Genomic DNA, 25019 nt, shown 5'->3' on the forward strand with positions numbered 1-25019 from the left:
TTGTTGTTGTTGTTAACCTCCTCCTCCCCAGCGCCCCCCCCCCTTCTTAGGTGGGATAGATAAATTATATTAGTATGTGGATATGGATGGTACAGATCTGCAGAGTTATGGAAATGCTGTAAATCGATGCAGAAATGTCCCTTTTCCAGCATACAGGTACGGAAGATCAAGGAAAAAGAATATTAATCTTTCTCTTTTACATGAAAAAAAAAACTTAAAAATAGCAACGTATATCCTTGGCATGAATGAATAAAAAAAAAAAAAAAAAAAAATACAGACTAGAAAGCAAAAATAAATACAGACTAGAAAGCAAAAATAAACCGAAACGAGGGAATGGGAATAGCAATATTGATACTGATATTGCAAGGGTAATGTTGCAGAGTACCGTGTACCCCCTGTATCGAACCAATAGTTGGTGTCAAGGTCTCGTTGGGAGAGAAGGAGGAGAAGAAGAAGAAGAAGAAGAAGAAGAAGAAGAAGAAGAAGAAGAATAAGAAGAAGAAGAAGAAGAAGAAGAAGAAGAAGAAGAAGAAGAGGAGGAGTAGGAGGAATGGAATGGGATGGGAAGAGGAGGTGGAGGAGTGGAAGGGGAAGGGGAGGGGGGAAGGGAGAGGGGAGGAGGAATGTGCGTCACGAACCCAAGTATAAATAGAGTGCTGCGTTGGAGTGTAATGAAGTATGGGCAAGGGGGAATGGGGGTGGGTGGGTGGGGAGTTGCGCACGGGGAGGGTGGGAGAAAGTTGGAAAAGAACAGGGAGTGAGAATATGGAAAGGGGAGGAGGGAGGAATGGGGAGAAGAAGGAGAGAGAGGGAGAAATGGAAAAGGAAAAGGAGGAAGAGAGTAATAACGGGGTGGCGAGGAAGAAGAAAAGAAAGAGAGAGAGAGAGAGAGAGAGAGAGAGAGAGAGAGAGAGAGAGAGAGAGAGAGAGAGAGAGAGAGAGAGAGAGAGAATGAAGGAAGAACCTCAGTTCTAGTAGACAGATAACCGTCTATCAATGTTTTTATTTTTGTTTTAATATTATTAATATTATTAATATTATTGTTAATTGCTATTGTTACTGTTACTCTTGGTGTTATTTTATGATATTAGCATTATTGCACTGCTATCTTACGCCTAGTAATTTTTATTCATTGATGATATTCGCTCATTGCAATTGTTGTTATTGTTCATGTTTTTGTTATCATCGCTGCCAGTTATATTTATTATCAATACTGACAGTTGCCTTGTTATTGTTCTTATCATTGCTGTTTATTATCCGTATTATTGCCGTTATTATTGATAGGATCACAGCCATTATGAGGGCTTATGAATACTTAGCTGCGTATTGATTTGCAGTTTGCAATTCTCGTGAAATTATTCGGGTTGTTGTTGTTATTATCTTTATTATTATTGTCGTTTTTGTTGTTGTTACAGTTATCGTTGTTATGTAATATCCTTTCTCAACGCATTAGAAAAAGTGGAATGTGGAGTCTGTATAAGGATGATATTAGGAATGATGATAGCCATGGCAGTGGTGGGGGTAATTGCAATATTGCCAGTGATATGAAGAATGGGGAGAAAAATAAAAAGATTACCCTTTCTCTCTCTATCTCTGTCTATATATCTATCTATCTCTCGCTGTCTTTTTCCCGTTTACACTTTCCTGTTGTTGTTGTTATTTTAATTACCTTTTTCTGGCGTCTATCACTTCCCCCTCTCCCCCCCTCCCTTCTCTCTCTCTCTCTCTCTCTCTCTCCTCTCTCTCATCTCTCCTCTCTCTCTCTCTCTCTCCTCTCTCTCTGCTTCTCATTCCAGTCTCTTCTCTCTCTCTCTCCTCCCTCTCTCTCTCTCTCTCTCTCGTCTCGTCTCTCTCCTCTGCTCTCTCATCTCTCGCTCCTCCTCTCACTCTCATCATCGGTCCTCTCTCTCTCTCTCTCTCTCTCTCTCTCTCTCTCTCTCTCTCTCTTTCCTCTCTTTCGTCTCTTCTCTCCTCTCTCTCATCTCTCTCTTCCTCTCTCTCTCGTCTCTCTCTCTCTCTCTCTCTCTCTTCGTCTCTCTCTCTCTCTCTCTCCAGTCTCTCTCTCTCTATCTCTCTCTCTCCCCCCCCACCCCCCCGTTTCCTGTTCATCAACCCTTTCCTTCCGTCCCTTTCGCGTCGCTGCCTCCTTCCTTGGCTCTTGACGATCGGCCAATCCTCTTGTGTGTTCTTGTATCTCCTCTGGGAATGTTTGCTGGTTTTGTTAATTGTTCTTTCAGTTCGGGATGGTGTGTGTGTGTGTGTGTGTGTGTTGTGTGTGTGTGTGTGTGTGTGTGTGTGTGTGTGTGTGTGTGTGTGTGTGTGTGTGTGTGTGTGTGTGTGTGTGTGTGTCTTTCTTGCCTGTTATGATTATGTACGGATATGTATCCTGTATATTTACTGATCTACCCTTTTAAATCTATTTCCCATGTTTCCTTCTGCTCCTTCCTCTCTTATTTTTTCCTCCTCCTTCTCTCCCTTCCTCCTCCTTCTCTCCCTTCCTCCCCTTCTTCCTCCCGTTCCTTCCGTTCATTTTCCTCCTCCTCCCCCTCCTCCTCTTTCTTTCTCCCGTTCCTTCTCCCTTCCTCCTCCCTTTCCTTCTTCCTCCTTCCGTCTCCTCCTTCCTCTCGCCTGTTGCTTCTTCCTCCTCCTTCCATCTCCTCCTTCCTCCTTTCATTTCGTCTCCACGTTGTATAATCTCATCTTTTCATTATATCTCTTTCACGTTTTTATATTCTTTTGCGTCGCTCCAGAAATCATCTCCGCCGCTCCTTTGGGATTCTTTCAAACCTTTAGTTTTCCTTTTGTGCTTTTCTCCTCTCTCTTCCCCTTTCTCTATGCTGGTATTTGACACTTGGTTTTTTTTTATTTTTTTTTTTTTTTTTCTCCTATTGGTTCTACATTTATTTTTTTTTCTTTTCTATTTCCTTTTTGTGTGTTTTTTTTTTGTCTTCGTTTCCATGGTGTTTTTCCTCCGCTTTGATAGCCTTGAACACGCAAACACACGACACGCACGGCAACACGCCGACGCACGCACGCACCACAGACTTCACGTACCGTACCGTACCGTACAACATACACGTACACACATATGTACAACAAACGTACACACACACACCACGCACCAACACACGACACGTAACACGTACACACATATATACACAACACACACGTAACGGGGACACTTTGTTTAACCATGTGGCATTACGTCAAAGTTGCTATAAGTTGTATTGGATCTCTCGGTGTGGGGTGTTGCAATTGCGTTTGCTCTTTATCCCTCCCCCTTCTCTTCTACTTCCTGCCTCCCTTTCTTCTTCTCTCTCTCTCATCTCTCATTCTCCTCCTCCTCTCTCGTCTCCTCCTCCCTTTCTTTCTCTCCTCCTCCTTCTCCTCTCCTCCTCCCCTCTCCTCCTCCTCCTCCTCTCCTCCTCCTCCTCCTCATCTTTCCTCCTTTCTCTTCTCTCGTCTCTCCTCTGCTCCCTCAGCTCTCTCCTCTCCTCGTCGGTCTCTTCTACTTCCTCTCTCTCTCTCCTCTCTCTCCTCTCTCCTCTTCCTCTTTCCTCTTTCGTTTTCTCTCTCTCTCTCTCTCTGCCTCTCTTTCGTTCGTTCCGGTTTTCCTCCCCCTCTCATCTCCGCTCTCTCTCCTCTTCTCTCCCCTCTCTCGGTCTCTACCTCTCTCTATCTATCTCTCTCTCTCTTTCTCTCTCTCGGTCTCTCTGCTCCTCCTCCCTTTCTTCTCTCTCGTCTCTGTCCTCTCTCTCGTTCTCTCCTCGCTCTCTCGTTCTCTCTCCTCTCTCGTTCTCTTCGTCTCGTTCTCATCTCTCTCCTCTCTCCCTCTCATCCCAACCCTCGCTCTCTCTCTCCTCTCCTCTCTTCCCGCCATCTTCTCTCCTCTCTCTCTCGTTCTCTCCTCCTCTTTCTCTCTCTCCATCTCTCCTCGTTTTCTCCCTCGTTCCTCTCTCTCTGTTCTCTCTCTCCTCTCCTCTCACTCCTTCTCTCTCGACCCCTCTCGTTCTCCGGCTCTTTCTGCTAGGAGTCGATGTGCGTTTCCCATTCTTCTTATTCGGGGTTGTAGTTGCGTGTTATCTAGTCTCTTATACTCTCCGCTCCGTCTCTCTCTCTCGTCCATCCTCTCTGTCCCCCCCTCTCCCTCCCCTCCCCTCTCCTCCCTCCTCTCCCTCACTCCTCCTCGCTCTCTTAACTCCGTTCTTTGATCTCTCATCTTCTCTTCATTCAGTCCTTCTCTTCCTCTCCCTCTCTCGTCTTTCTTCTAATTTCATCAAATTTTCAGCGCCCCTCGCACGTCCCCCCGCCCTCCTACAACCCCCTCCTGTCTCCTTCCCTTTTCCCCCTCCCCCCTGTCTCTCCCCCCTGCTCTCCCCCCCCTGTCCTCATCCGTACTCTCAACACTTAGCAAGGCTCGCACTTAGAGAGAGCATTGGCAACTGAGTGGTGACCAGCTCAGGGGTCGGGGGAGGTGCGTGAGGATGACATGTTGGCGCGGACCCTGCAATGCGAGAGAAAAGAATCCTCTTGAAATGATGGATTTTTTCTCGTCTTTCTCTCTCTCATCTCGTCTCTCTCTCTTCAGTCTCCCTCTCTACTTCCTCTCTCTCTCCTCTCGCCCCCTTCTCTCCCTCCTCTCGCCCTCTCCTCTCCTCATCTCTCACGCTCCCCCTCTTCTCTTGTCGTCCCTATTCGTTGCTCACTCGATCTTCCTCTCTCTCGTCACCTCTCTCTCTCCTCTCCCTCTATCTCTCTCTCGCTCTCCTCCTCTCTCTCCATCTCTCTCTCTCCTCTCACTCCCTCCCCTCTCCATCTCTTCTCTCCCTCTCCTTCTCCTCGCTCTCTCCCCGTCCCTCTCTCCTCGTCTCTCTCTCGGTCTCGTCTTCTCCTCTCGTCTCCTCGTCCTTCCGCATCCCCCAGTTCCTGTTTGGATCTCCTTCCCTCTTCTGCTCATCCTTCCTCTCTCTCTTCCTCTGGCCTCCTCCTCTCCTCATCTCCTCTCACTTCGTCTCCTCTCTCCAGATCGTCCTCTCTCCTTGCGTTGCGCCTGCCTTCTCTCGCTCTCCTCCATCGTCGGCTTCTAATCCGCCTCTTCTCTTGTCTTTCATCCTCTTCTCTCTCTCTCCGTCTCTCGCTCTGGCCTCTCATCTCGTGCCATCTCTCGCCTCATCTCTCCTCTTCTCTCCTCTCTCTCCCTCTCCGTCCTCTCCTCGCTCGTTTTCTTTCTCCCCTCAATGGTCTACCTCTCCTCGTCTTCGTCTTCGTTTCGATTCCGCTCCGCTCTCTCTCGTCATTCCTTCTCGGTCCCTCCTTCTCGTTCCATCTTAGTACATCTCCTTCTCTTCTCTCTCTCTCTCTCTCTCACTCTCCTGCTCCTTTTCGTCTCCTCGTCCTCCCTCCTCCTCTCTCTCCTCTCCTCATCTCCGGGTCCTCTCTCTTCTCTTCTCTTCCGTCCTCTCGCTCTGTCTCTCGCTCTCTCGTCTCCTCTGATCGACTCTCTCCTCCTCGCTCGTCCTCTCTCCTCTCGCTCCCTCCTCTCTCCTCTCTCTCTCGTCTCTCCTTCTCATTCTATCGTCCTCTCTCTCTGCTCTCGTCACTATCACTCACTTTCTCCTCTCTCTCTCTTCCTCCTTCCATTCTCTTCGCTCAGTCTCTCTCACACGTTCTCTCATCTCTCTCTCCTCCTCCTCCTCAGCTCCCCTCTCGGTCATTCTCTCTTTTCCTTCCTCTCTCTTTCTCTCCGTTCTCCACTCTCTCGTCATCCGCTCTCCTCTTCGTGTCTATCGGCCTGTCCTCTCCTCTGGTCTCTCTTTAATTTTTCTCTCTCTCTCTCTCTCCATCTCGCCTCTCTTCTCCTCTCCCTCTCTCTCTCTTCACTCAGCTCACTCACTCTCACTATCACTCACTTTCTCAACTCTCTCTCTCTGGCCCCTCCTCCCTCGTTTTTCGCTCCCCTCTCTCCTCCCCTCCTCTCTCCCTCTCCCCCTCCCTCTCTTCCTTCCCTCCCGCCCTTCCATTTTCTCTCTCTCTTCACTCCTTCTCTCGTCATAGTAGAGTGTAACCGTCTCGTCCTCCTTCTCTCTCTTCCTCTCGCGCCCACGAGACGGTCTCTTCGGGGTGGCTCTCTCTCTCTCTATACTCTCCGTCCCGTCCTCGGGTCTGTAGTCTTCGGCGAGCTTTTATCTCTCCTCTCGTCCGGTGCTTCTCTCCCCCTCTCTCTCTCCTCATCTCCTCTCTCTCTCCTCTCCGTCTCTCCTCTCTTCTCTTCTCTCTCTCTACTCCTCTTTCTCTCTTTTCTCTCTTTCTCTCTGATAGATAATTCTCTATCTGAACAGATAGAGAATTATCGAACTTGAGAGATAAGATGGATGTGCATTAGATAGATTGATAGCTAGAATATATAATAGTTTCATGTCATGGATCTGCTCTTTTATTCTACTTTATATGACTTGATAGCTAAATAGATAGATGGATAGAGCGAATGATAGGCTAGATACACTCTATATATATATATAATTTTATTTTTCCTTATATACGAATACAACAACCCGTAAGGCTTGATTGATAAGGACTCGCTGGGTGTGAATTTGATAGGACAGTTGATAGAACTATATCCCTAGACGCTAGACGAATAACCTATTTTAATATCCCGATCTGTCTCTTTCTTTTTTGTTGAACTATTCTCTCTTGTGGCGGGCTTCCTTGTCGGCTTGCGCTTTGCCTACGGTGGTATTGATGTGTGTTCGCCTTTTGTGTTATGATCAACGACCGCCCCCCCCCGCCCTGAACGATCCCCGGTCGTCTGTCTGGGTTTTACGACTCTTTTGGTCTTAGTATATTTTATTTATTTTTATTTTGTTTTGTTGTATTTGTTTGTTTTTGTTGTCTGTTTGCTTTATTTGTTTCGTTCGTTTGTTTTTTTTTTGTATTTTCATTCATTTATTTTTATTTTTATTTTTATTTTATATTTTTATTTTTTATAGTCTATTATCTTTCTGTTTGACACGTAAGGGTCATTTTAGGAATTAATGATAGGATTAATGTGCGGTATGATAATTAGGAATGATGATAAATTATAATAGTAAAAGGATAACAATAATTATATATAGAGTAAAGGTCAAAAACCCTAATATAAACAAAGAAATTTTTCCCTTTCATATCAATGCAAGTTCCTGCCACATCCCGGAGTGTCTTCCGCGGTGTTAGCAATTCCAGACTAAACCAAAGTTGGCAGAAAGAAGGAGCTGATCGGAGTGAATTTCCAACTCCACCCACTCCCCTTCCTCCACTTCCTCTCTCTTCTCTTCTCCTCCTCTCGTCTCCTCTCTCTCTCTTCTCCCTCTCGTCTCTCTGTCTCTCTCCTCTCCCTCTCTTTCTCCTCCTCATCTCGGCGCGTCCTCGCCGGCTTCCGTTCTATCTCTCTGCCTACTGTTGTCTCTGCGCGTGTATCTCGTCTCTTCTCTCTTTCGCATCTGCTGGTCTTGGTCTCTCTCTCGCGGCTGCGTTTTGGCGCGCTCTCTGGTGCGCGTTGGTCTCTCGCTTCCGCGGGAGTGCGCTTTGTCCGCTCTTCTCTGATTTCCGGTGCTCCTCGCGTCGTGTGTTCTGCTTTTCTCTCTCGCTCTTCGCGCTCGCACTCTTTGTCTTTGCCGTCCGTCTTGTTCTCCTCTCATTCTCTCCTTGCCTCGTACCGGACTTCGTTTCACACGTGGCTTCTACCTGCCTTCCCTCCCCCCGCCCTCCTTCCCTCCCTCCCTCCTCCTCCATCCCTCCCTGCCCTCCCTCCCTCCCTCCTGCCGCCACTCAGCCTCCCTCACCTCCCCCTCGCGCGCCAGTGCCCTCCTTCTCGAAACCTCCCTCCACATCTCGTTGCAACCCCTACTTCCCTCCCTTTCCCACTTCTTCCTCCATTTCCTTCCCATCCCTTCCTCCTTCTACTTACCTCTCATCACTCTCCCTCCCTTTCTAGTAGCCAGCCTACCTTTCTTTCCTCCCTCCCACTTCCCCTCTCCACTCCTCCTTCTCTTCCCGCCCTCCCATGCCCAGCCCACGTCCCCTTCTCTTTCACCTACCCTCGTCAGCCTTCCCGTCCCCTCCCCCCCTCTTTCCTTCTTTCTCCCCCCAATCTCCTTCCTTCACCTCCCTCCCTGCCCCCCCACGTTCCTCCTCTCTTTCACCTCTCGTTCAACGTCCCTCCATCCTCCCGCTCCGGCCTCCCCCGTACCCTCCGCCTCCCCCGCCCTAAGTGGAAGCGAAAGCAAGCCCCAGTGAGTGTGGTATATTTAGAGTCTCGAGTTGCACAAGTTTCTTCCGCAAAGGACGCACTCTTGGCCGAGGCTTTTTAGTGAGTGCATCAGGTGCAATTGGTATTTGTTGCTGCTGGAGAATACGCTGCCGGAGCTGCTGCTTCCCTCGCTCCGGGTCGGGATGTGCTGGGTAGTGTGTTGTGTGTGTGTTTGTTTGATGATTGATTGCTTGTTTGTTTTGTGTGTTGATTCTTGCTTTCGTGTCTAGTTTCTTTTCTTTCTGCTCTTTTTTAGTTTTTCTCCTGTCCTCTATTTTCCTCTTTTCCTCTCTCTAATATATCTTTCCTCGTCTCTCATCTTTATCTCTTTCTTTCTCTCGTCTGGTATCTCTTTCTTCTCTCTCTGTATCCTCCTCCTCTCTCTCTCTCTCTCTGTCTGTATCTCTTTCTTTCTCTCGTCGTCTGTAATCTCTTTCTTTCGCTCTCCCTCCCTACATCGGACTATTTTTCCCTCCCTCCCTCACTCCCTCCCTACCTCCCTTCCCTCCTCCCCTCCCTCCCTGGAGGGCCCTCCCTCCCTCCCCTCCCTCCGTTCCCTCCTCCCCGCCCTCCCTCCCCCCTCCCCTACCTGCCTCCCTCCATCCCTCTCTCGTCTCTGTCCCTCTCTCTCTCTTCTCTCTTCTCTCTGTTTCTCTATATCTCTCTGGTCCTCTCCTCTTCTCACTCTGTCCTCTCTCTCTCTGTCGTCTCTCTCTCTCTCCTGTCTCGTCCTCTCCTTCTCTCTCCTCTCTCTCCCTCTCTTGTTCCTCTCTCTCTCGTCTCTCTCTCTTCGATCTCTCTCCTCTCTCTCTCTCGCTCTCTCTCGCTCTCTCCCATCCATCCCCTCCCTCCCCTCCCTTCCCTCCCTCCTCCCTCCCCCCCCTCCCTCCCTGCCCTTCGCCTCCCCCCCTCCCTCCCTCTCCTCGCCTCCCTCGTCTCTCTCATCTCTCCTTCTTCTTCTCTCCCAGCGTCTCTCATTCTCTCCTCTCTCTCATCTCCTCCCTCTCACCTCGATGATTCAGAGTTCGTCTTTTCTATCTCTTCTCTGTCTTCTCTCTGTATCTAGTCTCGCTCTCTCTCTCTTGTACCCATTCTTCCTCGGCGTCAATATCTCCCGTGTCAGATCTCTTCTTGCTCCGTTCTTCTCTCCTCTCGCGCTCTCCCTCTTTCTTCTCCTCCACGTCTTGCTCTCCTCTGGCTAGTCACCGTTCTTCTCTCTCTCGTCTCTCTCTCACTCATTCTCTCTCTCACTCTCCTCATTCTCACTCTCTCCGTCATTTCTCCTATCTCTCTCTCTCATTCTCCTCTCAGTCTTCAACTCCCTGGTCGCTCTCCTCATCTGTCGTCTACATCTCCCTCTCTTCTCCGTCCCCTCTCTCCTCTTTCTCTCAGCTCGTCTCCTCTCTCTCTCTCCTCTCATCATCTCTCTCTCTCTCTCTCTCTCTCCTCTCTCTCATCCCTCCCCCCACTCCCTCCCCCCTCCCTCTCATCTCTCCCTCCCTTTCTCTCCCTCCCTTTGCCCTCTTCCTCACTTTCCTGCCATCCTTCCTCTCTCCCTCCCTCCCTCACTCCCTCCCCTTCCCTCTCCCCTCTCCCTCCCTCCCTCCCTTTCTTTTCTGTCCCTCCCTCCCGCCTTCTCTGTTCCCCTCCTTTCCTTCTCTCTTCGTTATATCCCTATATCCCCTCGATGTGTGAGAATGTGATACCCGTACACCAAAGATTGGCTTTTCTCTCTGCGAAGCGAATGGGGGATGTCGGTTCAGTCCGGAAACTCCCCTGAACATTATCGTCAGCGACGGGGGAAGCCTCGTGGAAAATAGAGCCTATATAAATTTGTGCATAGAAGGTTTCCGCTCTTTTTTTGCCCGCTGGGCCGGAGAATTTCTTCTGTGTTTGTTTTTGCATAAGTAACTTAACTTGTGTGTTCGTGTCTGAATTTTTTTTTTTTTTTTTTTTTTGTGGGGGGGGGGGGGGGGGTTTGGGGGGGGGGGGTGGGGGTGGGGGGGTTGGGGGGGGGGTGGGTTGTGGGGGGGGGGGGGGGGCGTATGCAGTTTGAGATGTGTGCAGGTTATCACTTGGATTGTATTCTCGTAAGACAAGTTTCGGGTGGTTTATTATTTTTGGCCATGCATTAAGATACTTACTTCCGCCTCTTCCTTGTACCCCCTTTTCCACCTCCCTCCTCCTCGTCCTCCTCCTGCCTTCATTCCACTCTTCCTCTCCCCCTCCTCCTCCTCCTCCTCCTCCATCTCCTCCTCTCGCACACATTAACATTACCCTTAACCCCCCTCCCACCCTTCCTCCCTGTGCAGAACCGAGGAGGGGCGCACCGCCAGCCAGACCAGGAGGAAGCGACCCGCCAACGCCCCGGACCGCTTTTTCGTCAGGTTACCAGTTTCACAGCCGGCGTTTCCTAAGTTGAAGACCGTCGGAGCCCACTGAGTACTGCGCCTTGCTTGCCTTTGCCGTTGTTTTATTATGTATTGGTTTTGTTGTTTTTCATTATTACTTTTGTTGTGTTGTTGTGTGTTTTGTTTTTTGTTGTTTTTGATGATGATAATGATGATACTATTGTTGTTATTATTATTGTTTTTTGTTCTTTTTATTATTTGTGCTTGAATGAATTTTTAATTTTTATTATCTTATTTTTATTACTAGTACTATTGTTTTTATTGTTGTTGTGTAGTGTTTTGGTGTTTTTATTCTTATTCTTGTTCTTAGTATTCTTGGTGTAGGGTGTGTCATCGAGGGGGGGGGGGGTCATGCCTTGATAGTTTAATTTATTCCTTACCTTTTCTTTTCGTATCTCTCCGTATCCTTTCTCTGTTCATTTATTCCTTCCTTCTTCATTGTTTTAATTATTTTGATGTCCAGCAAGTCCATTCGCCCTCGTAGTAAATGGTATGTAATAGGATTAGGATCATTGCTTCCCGTTAACCTGCCGAGTGCGTGAAGTCTACGGTGTTGGCCCGTAACATTTCACTTAACGGCGCTCGTTGTTCCCTGAGCGGAATGAGATGGAGAGTCGGGGTGGGAGTGGGGAGGGTTGGAGTTGGGGTAAGGGGAGGGGGTGAAGTTGGGGTGGGAGTGTGAGGAGGGGTTAGTAGTGGGTGCTGGTCTGACTTATACTTGCTTGCTTGCTAGAAAGCAAACAGGTGGAAGTGTTTGGCAAATGTGGGTCTTGGCATTTGTTATATTAGAACTGAAAATGCAAGTTCTTATTTTTGTTATCCTCTTAGTATCGTTGAATGGAAAGAGGAGAAATGGCCTAAACACACACACACCACACCACAACACACGCACCACCAATATAAATATGAACATTTTATAATGGACAGTATATGTGCACGATGTACATGGAAATATATACATATATCCTTGTTATATAACACATATACATGAATAAAATAAAAAAACTTATAATCCGATGGGTCTTAACTCCCTCCCCCCTCCCCCCCCCCCCTTCATCACCCCCCCTCCCCTTCACCATATCATCCCCATATTCTCCGCACCATATTTACAAGAGAAATGAATACTTGAGTCCTCCCCCCCCACCCCCCGCACCCCCCCACCACCCCACGGCCGGCCGATCTAAAATTCAGCCCGATGATCAGCTGCATCGTCACTGCAGCGAGTCTGGGTGATGGGGGTCAATGGGCCTGGTTAGGGGGGGGGGTGCGTCGCATTTTTCCTGCGATTCGGACGATATTAAAATGCGGGCGGGTCGGTGCGATTTATCGGATGAGGCGTTTCTGGGATATTTGGTGGTGGAGGGGGGGTAGTAACCGGCTGCGTGGGTATTTTTTTGAGTGGTGGGGGGTTTGTTGACAGGGAGGGAATGGGGATAAGGATTGATAAAGGGAGGAGAGGGGGGAGAGCGAGAGAATAGATAGAGAGGAAGAGGAAGAGGGAAAGGAGAGAAGGAAGAAGGGAGGGAAGAATAGAGGAAGAGGGAATTAAGAGAGGAAGAGATGAACGTGTAAGTTAGCTGAGAGGAGAGCGAGAGGGAGATAAACGGAAAACTTAGAGAGCTATCGAGAGAGAGAGACAGATAGGACACAGTGATAGGCTAAAGAGAGAGAGAGAATTATATAACTAATAAAAAAAGAACATTGCATAAAGAGGGCCTGCAACATGAGCGCGCGGATGAGTGGACCCCGATTGGGGAGCGGAGTCGGCCTTCCCTTCGGTTTCTGGCTTCGCGGCGGGCCCTTCGGAACCCCGGGGGTGAGGGGGATAGGGGAGGAGGGGGGAGAGGGGAGAGGGGTGGGGGGAGAAGGAGACGGGAGGAAGGAAAAAGGGAGGGAGATGAAAGGAAGAGAAGGAGAGGAGTTGAAACGAGAGGAGAAGGAGAGGGTGAAAAGGGAAGAGAGGGGGGAGGGGGAAGAAGGAGAGAGGTGAGGGGGTAAGAAGGGAGAGAGGTAAAGAGAGGGAAAGAGGGAGGGAGAGACGGAGGATGGAAGGAGGGAGGGAGAGGTTGAGGAAAGGAGGGAGGGAGAGGTTGAGGAAAGGAGGGAGAAGGAGAGGGAGAAGGGAGGGAGGGGAGGAAGAGGGAGAGAGGGCGAGGAGGAAGGAGAGGAGGAGAGACAGAGGAGAGGAAGAGAGGAGAGAGGAGAGAGAAGAGAGAAGAGGAGAGAGAAGAGAGAGAGAGATAGAGAGAGGGGAAGAGAGGAAAGAGGAAGAGAGGAGAGAGGAAAAGAGAGGAAGAGCGAAGAGAGAAGAGAGGAAGAGAGAGAAAGAGAAAGAGAGAAAGAGAGAGAGAGAGAGAGAGAGGATGGAAGGCGGTGAGAGAGAAAGAGAAGAGAGACAGACCAACCGATAAACAGAGACAGAATCCGAGAATAAGTAGGTCCTCGCAAGTGAACGCCAAAGCGACAGGATAAGAACCACCAGTAGAGGATCGTTGCAAGAACCTTCCAGAAGAGGGCCAGAGGTTGGCACTGAACAGAGCCTCATAAGTGCCGTTCCTTCAGCTCCACCTGTTGGATCTCCACCGCACCTGGCCTCCACTTTTTCTTTCCACCTGACATGTGTTTACCGATGACGGTCGATGTGAGGGAGAAGGAGAGAGGGAAAGAGGGAGAAAATAGAGACAGAGACAGAGACAGACAGAAGAGAGAGACACACAGAAGAGAGACAGATAGAGGGGACACACACACGCGCGCGCGCGCGCGCACACACACACACACACACACACACACACACACACACACACACACACACACACACACACACACACACACACACACACACACACACACAGAGTGAGAGTGAGAGTGAGAGTGTGAGGGGGGGGGGGCAGTGAAAGAAAGAAAACAGTATAGATAAGCAGAAGAAAGACCGAATGAAAAATGAAAGATGAAAGAGAAGTAAAGAGATAAAGAAAAGAAAAAGTGGGAAGAGATTACGGCGAGAAACTAAGGTTGAATGAGGAAGAAGAAGAAGAAGAAGAAGAAAGGAGAGACGTTGTAAAGAGAGAAACAAGAATTTTCATAATTCCACGATTCTTTTTTTTCTCTCTCTCTCCCTTTTTTTCTCTTGTATTCTTCCCTCTTCTCCTTCACGTCTCCCTCCTCTTCCTCCCTCTCTTTTCCCCCTCTTCCTCCCACTCCTTTTCCCTTCCCTCTCCTTCCCTCTCTCTTTCCTCCCTCCCACTCCCTCATTCACTAATCTCATTTGACCTTGCAAAGTGAACGGCGAAGCAGATACTTGCCCAACGGATGTTCACGAGTGGATGAGTGTGGATGAGTGTGGAACGAGCGCGGCAGTGCAGGCCCGGATTGCAATGCAAGGGGGATTAATATTGCAATGACTGGATTCGGGGATATTGCCTCGTAGGCCTGTTCGTCCGCGAGAAAATGGACTCGAATGTTTTTTTTCTTCTTTGTTTTCTTTTTATTTGATTGTTTATTGATTTGATTTGTTTGTCTGTTTGTTCATTTGTTGATTTGTTGATTTGTTTGTTTGGGGGATTTTCGACAAGTCTGTGGCGGGAAGGATAAGATTGGAATAATGAGAATAAGATTAGGATTAGGATAAAGTTGAGAGAAAAGAAAAGCGAAATTCAGTGGGAAAAGGGGGAGGGGACGGAGTGGGGAGGGCGGGCCATGAGGAGAGGGAGGGGACGGGAGGGAAGGGGAGGGGAGGGAAGGGGAGGGGAGGGAAGGGAAGGAAAGGGAAGGGAGGGAAGGAGGGGGAGGGGAGGGGAGGGGAGGAGAGGGCAGAACTTGGGGGCAGCTTGAAGCACCAATTGATTCTCTTGCATACTTGATAGCATGCATTCTGTTCTTTTTTTTTTCGGTATTGATGTTAGGCAGGATGAAAGGGTGGTAGAGGGATGGAGAGAGAGAGAGAGAGAAAGAGAAAGAGAGAGTGAGTGAGAAAGACAGAGAGAAAGACAGACAGAGAGCGAGAGAGATAGAGATAGATAGAGATAGAGATAGATAGATAGAGATAGAGAGATAGAGATAGAGAGATAGAGATAGAGAGATAGAGATAGATAGAGATAGAGATAGAGATAGATAGAGATAGAGATAGATAGAGATAGAGATAGATAGAGATAGAGATAGATAGATATAGAGATAGATAGATATAGAGATAGATAGATATAGAGATAGATAGATATAGAGATAGATAGATATAGAGATAGATTAAATATTAATATATTATATATATTATAGTATATATATATATATATATATAATATATATAGAGAGAGAAGAGAGAGAGAGAGAGAGAGAAGAGAGAGAGAGAGAGAGAGAGAGAGAGAGAGAGAGAGAATGCCAGCATGAGAGCGTGAATAAATATTTTAAACGACACGATCGAAAAAAAAACCGCAATACTCATCAGTGATGAATTATTGCATAGATAATTGTATAGATACTTATACTTACAGCGTCAACACGGCGATAATTAGCACGGTATAATATAAATGACGATGATTATAACGACAACGAAGCTGATGATCATGACGTCAGCATTGCCGCCACCGCCAACCGCAAGATTTCTCAATAATGCAACTTGCAGCTGAGTAGAATTCTCGCATGGAATGAAAAAGAACAGTGAAAGAAAACTGAAAGTGAATAAAGGATGATTTGGTTCTTATTATTCTCCTTCTCTTCATCTGCTCTCCTATCATCTGCCTCTTCCTTACTCACTACTCTTCCTTCTCCTCCTCACTCCTCTATTCTCTATCCTCCTCTTACCTAATTCCTCCTCCTCCTCGTTTCATCCTCCTCTCCCCATCCTCATCTCTCCTCCCTCTCCTCATCTCTCCTCCTCCTCCTCCTCCTCCTCCTCCTCTTTTTTCTCCTCCTCCTCCTCCTGTTTATTCTCATTCTCCTCCCCTTTACTCTTCTCCTCCTTCCTCTTATCATCCTCCCCCTTATTCTCCTTTTTCTCCTCTTCCTGTTTTCCTTCTTTTTCTTCTCCTTCCTTTTTAATGCACTTCTGCTGGTGTCTTCGACTTTTTTTTTCTTTTCTTTTTTTTGTTGTTGTTATTTTCTTTCGCCTTTTGTTGTTTCTCCTTTATTACTTTTTTCTTTTTTGATTCTTTGTTTTGGTTACTGTCCTCCTTCATCTTTTTCGTTTTTACTTGTTTCTCGTTTTCTTTGTATTCTCCTTCGTCGTTGTTGTTGGATTTTCCTTTTTTTTTTTTCCTTTTTCCGCTTCCTCTCCTTTGTTCTGTTTCTGTTAGTTCCTCTTTCTTTCCTTTGTTCTTATTGTCTTTTTTCTTCTCTTTTGCTTCTCTTCGATCTTTTTTCTTTTTCTTTTTCTTTTTTTTCCTTTTTCTTCTAACTTTTTTCATCCTCTATTTCTTATTTTTATTCTTATTTTTTATTCTTATTCTTATTCTTATTCTTATTATTCGTCTTCTTCGTCTTCTTGCCTTCGCTATCTCCCTACTCTATATTTTTTATTGTTTAGTGACCTTTTTTTTTTTTTTTTGCGACCTTTTGTCATCGCAATTGTCATCGATGCCGCGATATCGCAAAGTCGGGTACGAAGGTCTTAAAAGAAATCGATGCTCGGGTTTTTCAGATGTTGAGAGATGCGGTTGAATGAGATGTTGTTGTTGTTGTTGTTGTTGTTGTTTTTTGTTGTTATTTCTTTTTTCTTGTTTTTTATTGTTTTTTTTTTAATTTTTTAGGGTTCTTTTTTCTTTCATTTTTCTTTCTTTTTTTTTTTGAGGTCAGTTAGGTTATTATAATTTTAAATTTCTTTTTTTTTTTTTTTTTTTTTTTTTTTCAAATAAATTGTTATCATTTTCTTTTTCTCTTTTCATGAAAACTATATCAATTGATTTGTTTATTTATCATTCATTTATTTAAAATATTTATATATGTAATTAATATCGAGCCTTTTAATTAGGCTGGCAAGTAAGAGATGCTGGGATCGGGTCCTGGGAAGATCCCATTCCAAAGGGTTAGGACCCCTCCCAGCCCCGTCTCCCCCCGTGCGTCCCTCTTTAAAGGGAGGAGGAGGGGGGGGGGAGGGGGGGGGAAAAGGGGGGGGGGGAGGAGAGAAGGGGGGGGGGGAGGGAAGTGATGGGAGGAGAGGAAGAGAGAGAAATGGGAGGAAGGGGGGGGGAGGGGGGAAGGGGGAGGGGGGGGGTGGGGGAGGGGGGGGGAGAGAGAGAAGGGAAGGAGAAGGGGGGAGGGGCAATCAACAAGGAAGGAAGAGGGGAGGTGAATGACCGAGAAAGAGAGAGGGAGAGGGAGAGAGAAAGAGAGAAAAGAGAGATGAGAATGCCGGCGCCCTTGCATTCTGATGCCTCGTGTTGTGGGCGGGGCAGGGTGACGTAAGATGTGGGGGAGGGGCGTGGGAGGGAGGGAGGGAGGGGGAAAGGGAGAGAGAAGAGAGAAGAGGGAAGGAGATGAGGGAGAAGGGGGGATGGGGAGGTTGTAGGGAGCGTGTGCATGTGTGTGTGTGGGTGAGAGCGAGAAGAGAGAGAAGAGAAGAGAAAGAGGAGGAGGAAAAGGAAGGAAGAGAGAAAGAAAGGAAGGAGAGAAAGAGAGAGAGAAAGAGAAAGAGAAGAGAGAGGGAGAGGAGAGGAGAGGGAGAGGGAGAGGGGGGAGAGGGGAGAGGGAGAGGAGAGGTGAGAGGGAGAGAGAAGAGAGGGAGAGAGAGAGGGAGAGAGAGAGGAGAGGAGAGGAGAGAGAGAGAGAGAGAGGGAGAGGAGAGGAGAGGGAGAGGGAGAGAGGAGAGAATGTATGTATATGTATGTATGTGTGTGTGTGTCTGTCTGTCTGTTTCCCAGGTCATTTTTCTTACGTCTGGTCGGTGTGTCAGGCGCGCATCAGTTGTCTGAAGATATGAAGGTTCTTACGTTTAGTTGAACGTCTATGAAGCTCCTTGATTATTGTGTGAGTGAGGTTTAGGGTTTTTTCTAGGTCTGGATCTGTTCTGTTTGTTTGTTTGTCTGTTTGTTTGTTTGTGACTTGGGTGTGCTTTGGGGCTCTAAAAAGGTTCATGAGAGAGAGACCTTTTTTCGTAGGTATAAATAGCATTTTGAATATGTTTTTTTATGTTTGTTTGTCTTTGTTTGTTTGTTTGTGTCTGGTTCTGCGGTGACGTGATTGATTGGTTTTCTGAATTCAGTCTCTTCATCTCGCCGTTTATGCAAGGGGGGAGGGAGGGGGGGGGGAGCGAGATCCGTGTCTGGCTCTGTCTGGGAATTGTCCAGTGTGTCTGCCTGGGTTGGTAAGCAGTCTCGTTCGTCTGTCTTTGTTTTTCTTTGTTTGTTTGTTTTAGCAGCTGTTTCAAGTCGTGGTTATTCATTTGTGAGCCCCCCCCCCCCCTGCTCGTCTCTCTCTCTCTCTCTCTCTCTCTCTCTCTCTCTCTCTCTCTCTCTCTCTCTCTCTCTCTCTCCTCTCTCTCTCTTCGTGTCCTTAAGGAAGGGCTTTCCTCGCTTCATTTGCGACAAAGAAAGTGTGTTTATGCGGGCGGAGAAAGTTGTTTTGTTTGTATGTTTGTTTGTTTTGTATTAGCACCCATTTCGAGTTTATATAGTTTATATAGTTGCGAATCCCCCCCCCCCCCTTCCCTCCTTTCCGTCTTCCCTCACTTCACTTGCGACAAAGAAAGTCTCTTTGTTCGAGCGGAGTTTATCTTCTTTACTTATTTATTCATTATTTCTACTTTTTTATTATTATTATCATTATTATTATCATTATTATTATTGTCGTCTCGCTTGAGCATATTCGCCGAGCTCTCTGTCCGGGATCTGGGGGGAGGGGGAGGGGAAAATTGAGGGGGGGGGCCGTCTGTCTGCCCGTCGCCTCGGCTGCGTCTGAACTGCTGGTCTGGCCGCTTGTCTGTGCTTGGAGGGGGCGCTGGAGGGGGTAGGGGTAGAAATGGGAGGAAGGGGGGGGAGAGGAGGGGGGGAGAAAGGGGGAAGGGAAGAGGGAAGGGTTGACAGCGAGGAATCCGTTCTCCTCTCCGAGTATATAACGAACAAATTCTTATTTTCGTTCTGTCTTCTCTGGGTCTCACAGTCTGTTTCAGTCGTATTCTTTCTTCGCGAATTGCGTAAGAGGAGAGTGGCATACGATCGTGGAGATGATCTGTTCTCGGTGGTGTCGGGTTGGTGTGAAATGTTATTGAGAGAACTTCGTGTTTCGGAATTTCTGTTGTGTGGTTCGTGTGGGTGTCGTTTATTCTGTTTGGTGTTGGTTGAGGTCCCGTTAGTCCTTGCAGTAACCCGTCTTTTTCAACATCTACAAGCCATCTGTTGCTCCTACTGTTAATCTCCGTTCCCGTTTTTTTTAAGCACTTATGGGACTTCTGCTGACGCTACTGATGGCCTGCTTAGCTCGAAATTGCCTGTGTTGACATCATTGATATCTCCTTTACTTACAAGACTTCTGCTGACTCTTGTCGTGGCGACAGACCTTCTAAGACAGATCCCTCGGGTAAAGACGTAATGCGATATGGAGAAGGAAATAAATGACAGATTAATAGGTAAATAAAAAAGTAAACGAGGAAATAAATAATTAAGTGAAAGTAAAGGAATAGATAAAATCGATTTAAAAAAAAGGTTTGGTTTTCCTTTTCTTTCCTATTATTCTTTCTCGGAATACTCATCGTCATCTTCCCTCGTCTTCTTCTTATTCTCATTTTTTATGAATCCTTTTGAAGAGGGAGAAATGGAAAGTTTTTGAATGCCTGTGTGATTGCCTTTCGATTCTTTTTTTATTCTGCTTTTCCGTGTTTCCCATAAGATAGATCTAGGTAGATTTTTTTTTCCTTCCTCCCCCCCTCCCTCCCTCCCTCCCTCCCTCCTTCCTCCCTCCCTCCCTCCCTCCCTCCCTCCCTCCCTCCCTCCCTCCCTCCTTCTTCCTCCCTCTCTCCTTCTTCCTCCCTCCCTTCCTCCCTCCCATAGCTCCCTTCATCAGATACTCTTTGAACCCGCGATATGATGGAGAATGAAGAATGGGGGGAGGGTAGTGGATGGATGGTGGAGAAGTGGTAGTTTAAGGAGAGCTCCCCCCCCCTCTCTCTCTCTCTCTCTCTCTCTTCTCTCTCTCTCTCTCTCCTCCCTTCTCCCTCTCCCTCTCCCTCTCACTCTCCCTCTCCCTCTCCCTCCCTCCCTCCCTCCCTCCCTCCCTCCCTCCCTCTCTCTCTCCTCACTCTCCCACATCTTGCCCCTTACCCCTTACCCCTACCCTTCCGGCAAGGCTTCTCCCCCCCCCCCCCTGTCTCGGCCGCCGCTGATAAGGAGCGTCGGCCATTTTTCAACTTTCTTAGCGCCGAGAGTTCGAGTTCGTGTTTTTGCTTTGTTTGTGATTTCTTGTTTATTCTGGTGTTATGTTGGTTTTGTTATTGTTTATTTTATTTATCAATGTATCTATTATTTATTTATTTATTTATTTATCTATGTATCTATTTATTTTTATTTATTTCATTTATTTATTTACTGTTTTGTTATTTTTCATCTTCTTTTCACTTGGAAATGCTAAATACGATTCGGTATTTTATCATTATATTTGTAGGACGGTGGTTCCATTGTTCTTTGTATTTTTTTAAATTGTCAATATTTATGAGTGCTATTTTTTATGTTGGTCCAGTTGGCTTTGCTGTTAGTGCATTGATGTGAATATATATATGCGTATAGATATGTGTTTTTTATTGTTAATGATATCTTTGTTGTTGTTACTGTTATTGTTATTATTATTATTATTATTGTTATTATTATTATTATTATTATTATTATTATTATTATTGTTATTATTATTGTTATTACTACTACTACTACTATTGCTATCTCTATTACAATTATTATTATTGTTATTATCATTATTATTATTGCTGTCATCATTATCATTATCATCTTTATCATTAGCATTATTATCATCAATATTGCCATCATTACCATCGTTATCATTACCATTACTCTCATTATTACTACTATTACGAAATCACTGCACCTTTCGCCTCCCTCAACTTTCATGTATACAGGAGTGAAAAATGGCGTCGTTGCTCGCTGCCCGGGAAGGTCGGCAGCATCACGGGGAGATAAGCTGCTGAGATGAGGGGGATGAGGGAGGCTGGGAGGGGCGTGAGGGAGGGAGGCTGGGAGGGGCGTGGGGGAGGGAGCTGGGAGGGGGTGAGGGAGGGAGGCTGGGAGGGGCGTGGGGGAGGGAGGCTGGGAGGGGCGTGAGGAGGGAGGCTGGGAGGGGCGTGAGGGAGGGAGGCTGGGAGGGGGTGAGGGAGGGAGGCTGGGAGGGGGTGAGGGAGGGAGCTGGGAGGGGGTGAGGGAGGGAGGCTGGGAGGGGCGTGGGGGAAGGAGGTTGGGAGGGGTGAGGGAGGGAGGCTGGGAGGTGGGAAGAGAGAGAGGGGTGGGAAGGGGGTGAGGAAAGAGGGGGATGTGAGTGGGTTAGGGAGGGAGGGAGGGATAAGAGAAGGGGGAGGGGATTAGGGAGGGAGGGTGGGAGGGGATGAGGGGGTTAGGGAGGGGATAGGGGGGAGATGCAAGGGAGAGGAGGGGATTAGGGATGTCGGAGGAGGTATAAGGGGATGGGAGGAGATGAAAGAGGCTGGGAAGGGGAGTGTTGGGGGGGAGTTGACGGAGGGAGGGGGGTTATTAAGGCTGGGAGGGCTTTCGGAGGGAATGAGGGAGGCCGTGAAGGGAATGAGGGAGGTCGGGTGGGGGTGGGGACGGGGAGGGTGGGGGTGAAGGGGAAGGGAATGGAGGGAGGGGAGGGAGGGATGGGGTGGGGGGGAGGGGAAGGGAGAGAACAGATAGAGGGTGATGAAGGCAGACCTGTGAAGGGGGCCAGGGAGGGGGAAAGGAGCAGAGAAGGGATGCGGGAGACGAGGTCTGGAGGATAAGGGGCTAGGGAGGGAGAGGAGAGCAAAGAAGGGAGGAGGGAGTCGGGAACTCATGGATGAGGGCCAGGAAGGGAGAGGAGAGCAAAGAAGGGAGGAGGGAGTCGAGAACTCATGGATGAGGGCCAGGAAAAGGGAGGGGGAAGCAAAAAAGGGAGGAGGGAGTCGAGAACCAGGGATGGGGCCAGGAAGGGAAAGGGAGAGCAAAGAAGGGGAGGGGTGGGGACTCATGGTGGGGGCCCCGGGAAAGGGGAGGGAGAGCAAAGAAGGGATGGGGGAGACGAGGACCGGACGATGAGGGGGTTCTGGGGATGGCAGCAGGGAGGGAGGGGCTAAGGGGCTGCTTGTGAGGGAGGTAGGGAGGGCGAGGAAGTGGATGAGGGGGGTGAGGGGGAGGACGAAGAGGAGGGGGAGGAACCGTAAAATATCCGAGAGGGTTATGGAGGCAAGACGCGGACCGTCGCCTTCCTTCGAACCTTTTCTTTTCTTTTCTTTTCTTTTCTCTATCTTTTTTTTTTCGTTTTTTCCCATATTCATTTTTTTTCTTTCTCATTTTCTCGTCCTCTTCCTCCATTTTCTCTGACTTCTCTCCTCCCTCTCTACTTTCTCTCTCCTCTTCTCATCTCCTCTCTCCCTCTCCTCTCCCTCTCGTCTCTCCTCTCTATCTCTTCTTCTTCGTTCTGTTCCTGTTGCTTCTTCCTTTCCTCCTCCTCCTCTTCATTTTCTTCCTCCTCCTCCTCCTCCTCCTCCTCCTCCTCCTCCTCCTCCTCCTCCCTCCTCTCCTCCTCTTTCTTTTCTTTTTGTCATCCTCTTCATAATTCTCTCCCCCCCCCCCTCCCCCTCTTCCCCCCCCTCCCCCTCCTGCTCCCCGTCGCTCTCTCCGGGAAACATTTCATCTCGCTCTTGTAATCCAGCGCTTAGGCGCGTAAATCCTTGATCTCGATCGCGTCTGATTAATCCATCGAAGTTTTCCGAATCATGATTATTCCTTCCTAATCCCTGACGTTTACTTGATCCTAATCCTAATCCCGGATACGCTTTGGATGCGTCCCTGTTCTGTTTATCTTAAATCCTGGCGGTCTTTCTCGCAGCTGTGTAATCCTAGTCCTCGTTGATAATCCTTGTGGGTAATCCGGCGACACGTCTGATGAGAGGTTACGTTAATCCGAATGTGTTGTTAAGTGTGATTAAATAGAAATCATCTAGGTGTTTTTTATCCCAGTCGTTCCGTATCCAATCCGGTTTGATTTTTTAAAAAAGTTGTTTTTGATTAACAGAGATGGTTGATTATAATCAGTTATTTTTTTCCGTTGTATGTTTTATACTATATCCTCGCGGTGTAATTTCAAGTGGGTTATCCTAATACGCGTGTGGCTTCGTCACTAATCCCGCTTTATAATCCCGGGGTTGGGTTCACCCTTGGGGAGATTATCCAAGTCGCTTGTTAGTTTCACCATCACAACCTTACTCGTGGGAATGATTTACACACGTTATCCCTCTATAATCCTTTGAATAGATTACCCATGCAGTCTCATCGCTGTTCCCACTCTGCTTGCCCTGAGATTACAACGAAAGATGAATATATAAATGAACGATTTAAAAAATAAGGTAGAATGATTTATTTGTACAGTATACTCAGTAGTCTTATATATTTCTGAGTAAAGATATCCATACAGCTTGGTCACTAATCCTCCCGTGTTTTCCCCAAGGATAAAATTTTACAAAGGAGGGAAAATTATCCAATGTCGTTTATTGTATCGCTACCCTGGGGTTTCTTTTGATTCATTTTCCGTATTTTCTGCTCACTCATTCGCTGGAGTCGTTAGAGATGTTATCCTTGTGTGATAGTAATGTTTTCTGGTATAATGATATATAATAATGCATAATAATAGTGTGGTAATATGAAGTAATTATTGTATAATGATATGATGATAATACTGTTGGTCTTGTATAGTCGTTGGATTCGTAGATATGTTATCCTTGTATGATATGATTATCCTTGTGTAAGTATATGGTATTAGTGTAGTATAAGGACTGATTATCCCGTGTCAGCACCCCCCCCCCTCTCTCCAAGGGTCGAGTGGGTAGGGCGGTTCCAAATGCAAATCGTTGTGTCCACTCCTCCGCTCTCTGTGTAAGATTGGTGTTATCTTTATGTCATATTAGAAAGCTTTTTCAGACAGCGTGATGGCTCTTGCCCCCGTCTCTCCCCCAGGGTCGAATTTGCCGTGGGAAGAATGAGGTTTTATTCAGTTTGTTTCCTATTATGTCCTCTTACTCTCTCTCTCTCTCTCTCTCTCTCTCTCTCTCTCTTCTTTCTCGTTTTCTCTCTTTCTCTCTCTCCCCTCTCTTTTCTCTCCCTCTCACTCTTTCTCTCTCTCCTCTCCTCCCTCCCTCCCTCCCTCCCTCCTCTCTCTCTCCCTCCCCTCCCTCCCTCCTCCCTCCCTCCTCCCTCCCTCCCTCCCTCCCTCTCCCTCCTTGATAACTAACCCCCCTTTCCCCTCAGGGTCAGATAGCACACACCCTGATAACTAACCCCCTCTCTCCCCCCCGCCCCCAGGGTCGAGTTCACCGTGGGCAGACGGCCGGTGAACAAATTCCGGATGATCGAGCGCCACTTCTTCAGAGACAAGCTGCTCAAGACCTTCGACTTCGAGTTCGGCTTCTGCATCCCCAACTCCAAGAACACGTGCGAGCACATCTACGAGTTCCCTACGCTGCCCTACGAGCTCGGTGAGTTCATAGGTTTATATATAGAAAAAAAAATAGGTTTGAGTGTGGATTCCTTTTCTTTCCAATGGGTATTCTTTGTTCTTTGTTCTTTGTTCTTTTGTTTTTTTGTGTGTTCTTTTTGGTGTGACATACTGTCTGTTTGCTTTTGCTTCTGAATTGTCTCCCTGTGTGAGGGGAATGGCCGGGTGTTTGCATCCACGGGCGGCCGAGGGATTTGAACGCGGGTCAAGGGAGAGGAAGGAGGGTGTGTGTGTGTGGGAGGGAGGGGGGGTTGGGAGGGGAGGAGGGAATTGGAGAGGGGTACGGGAGGGCATGGGAAGGGGGGACGGTGGGGGTGGGGAGGGAAGGAGGAAGGGAAGGAGGGAGGGCGGTTGGGAAGGGAGAGGAGAAGGAGGGTTGTGTGGGAGGGAGGGAGGGTTGGGAGGGAAGGAGGGAGTTGGGGAGGGGTACGAGAGGGCATGGGAGGAAGAGGTAGGGGAGTGTGGGGGTGGGAGGGGTTATATGGGGTGGGGTTTTAAGTGTTCTTGTGTTTTGAGTTTTTTTGTGGAAAGAGACAGAGGCGGGACAGAGAGCGAATTAGTGCGTGTGTGTGTGTGTGTGTGTGAGAGAGAGAGAGAGAGAGAGAGAGAGAGAGAGGAGAGAGAGAGAGAGAGAGAGAGAGAGAGAGAGAGAG

At 47.8% G+C, this 25019-nt stretch overlaps 1 protein-coding gene across 1 annotated transcript in view; it reads left to right on the forward strand.

The window, feature by feature from the left end:
• LOC119580039 (protein unc-119 homolog B-like) overlaps positions 1-24346 on the forward strand; it is a gene marked incomplete at its 3' end in the record, with an annotated part of 108420 nt that extends 84074 nt beyond the window's left edge. Inside the window, 1 exon segment of the mRNA XM_037927929.1 lies at positions 24174-24346. Within this exon segment, the coding sequence (XP_037783857.1) occupies positions 24174-24346 (173 nt within the window).
• Positions 24347-25019: the final 673 nt, after the last annotated feature.

This window comes from Penaeus monodon, chromosome 13 (assembly GCF_015228065.2).
Source record: "Penaeus monodon isolate SGIC_2016 chromosome 13, NSTDA_Pmon_1, whole genome shotgun sequence".
Taxonomy (NCBI): Eukaryota; Metazoa; Arthropoda; class Malacostraca; order Decapoda; family Penaeidae; genus Penaeus; species Penaeus monodon.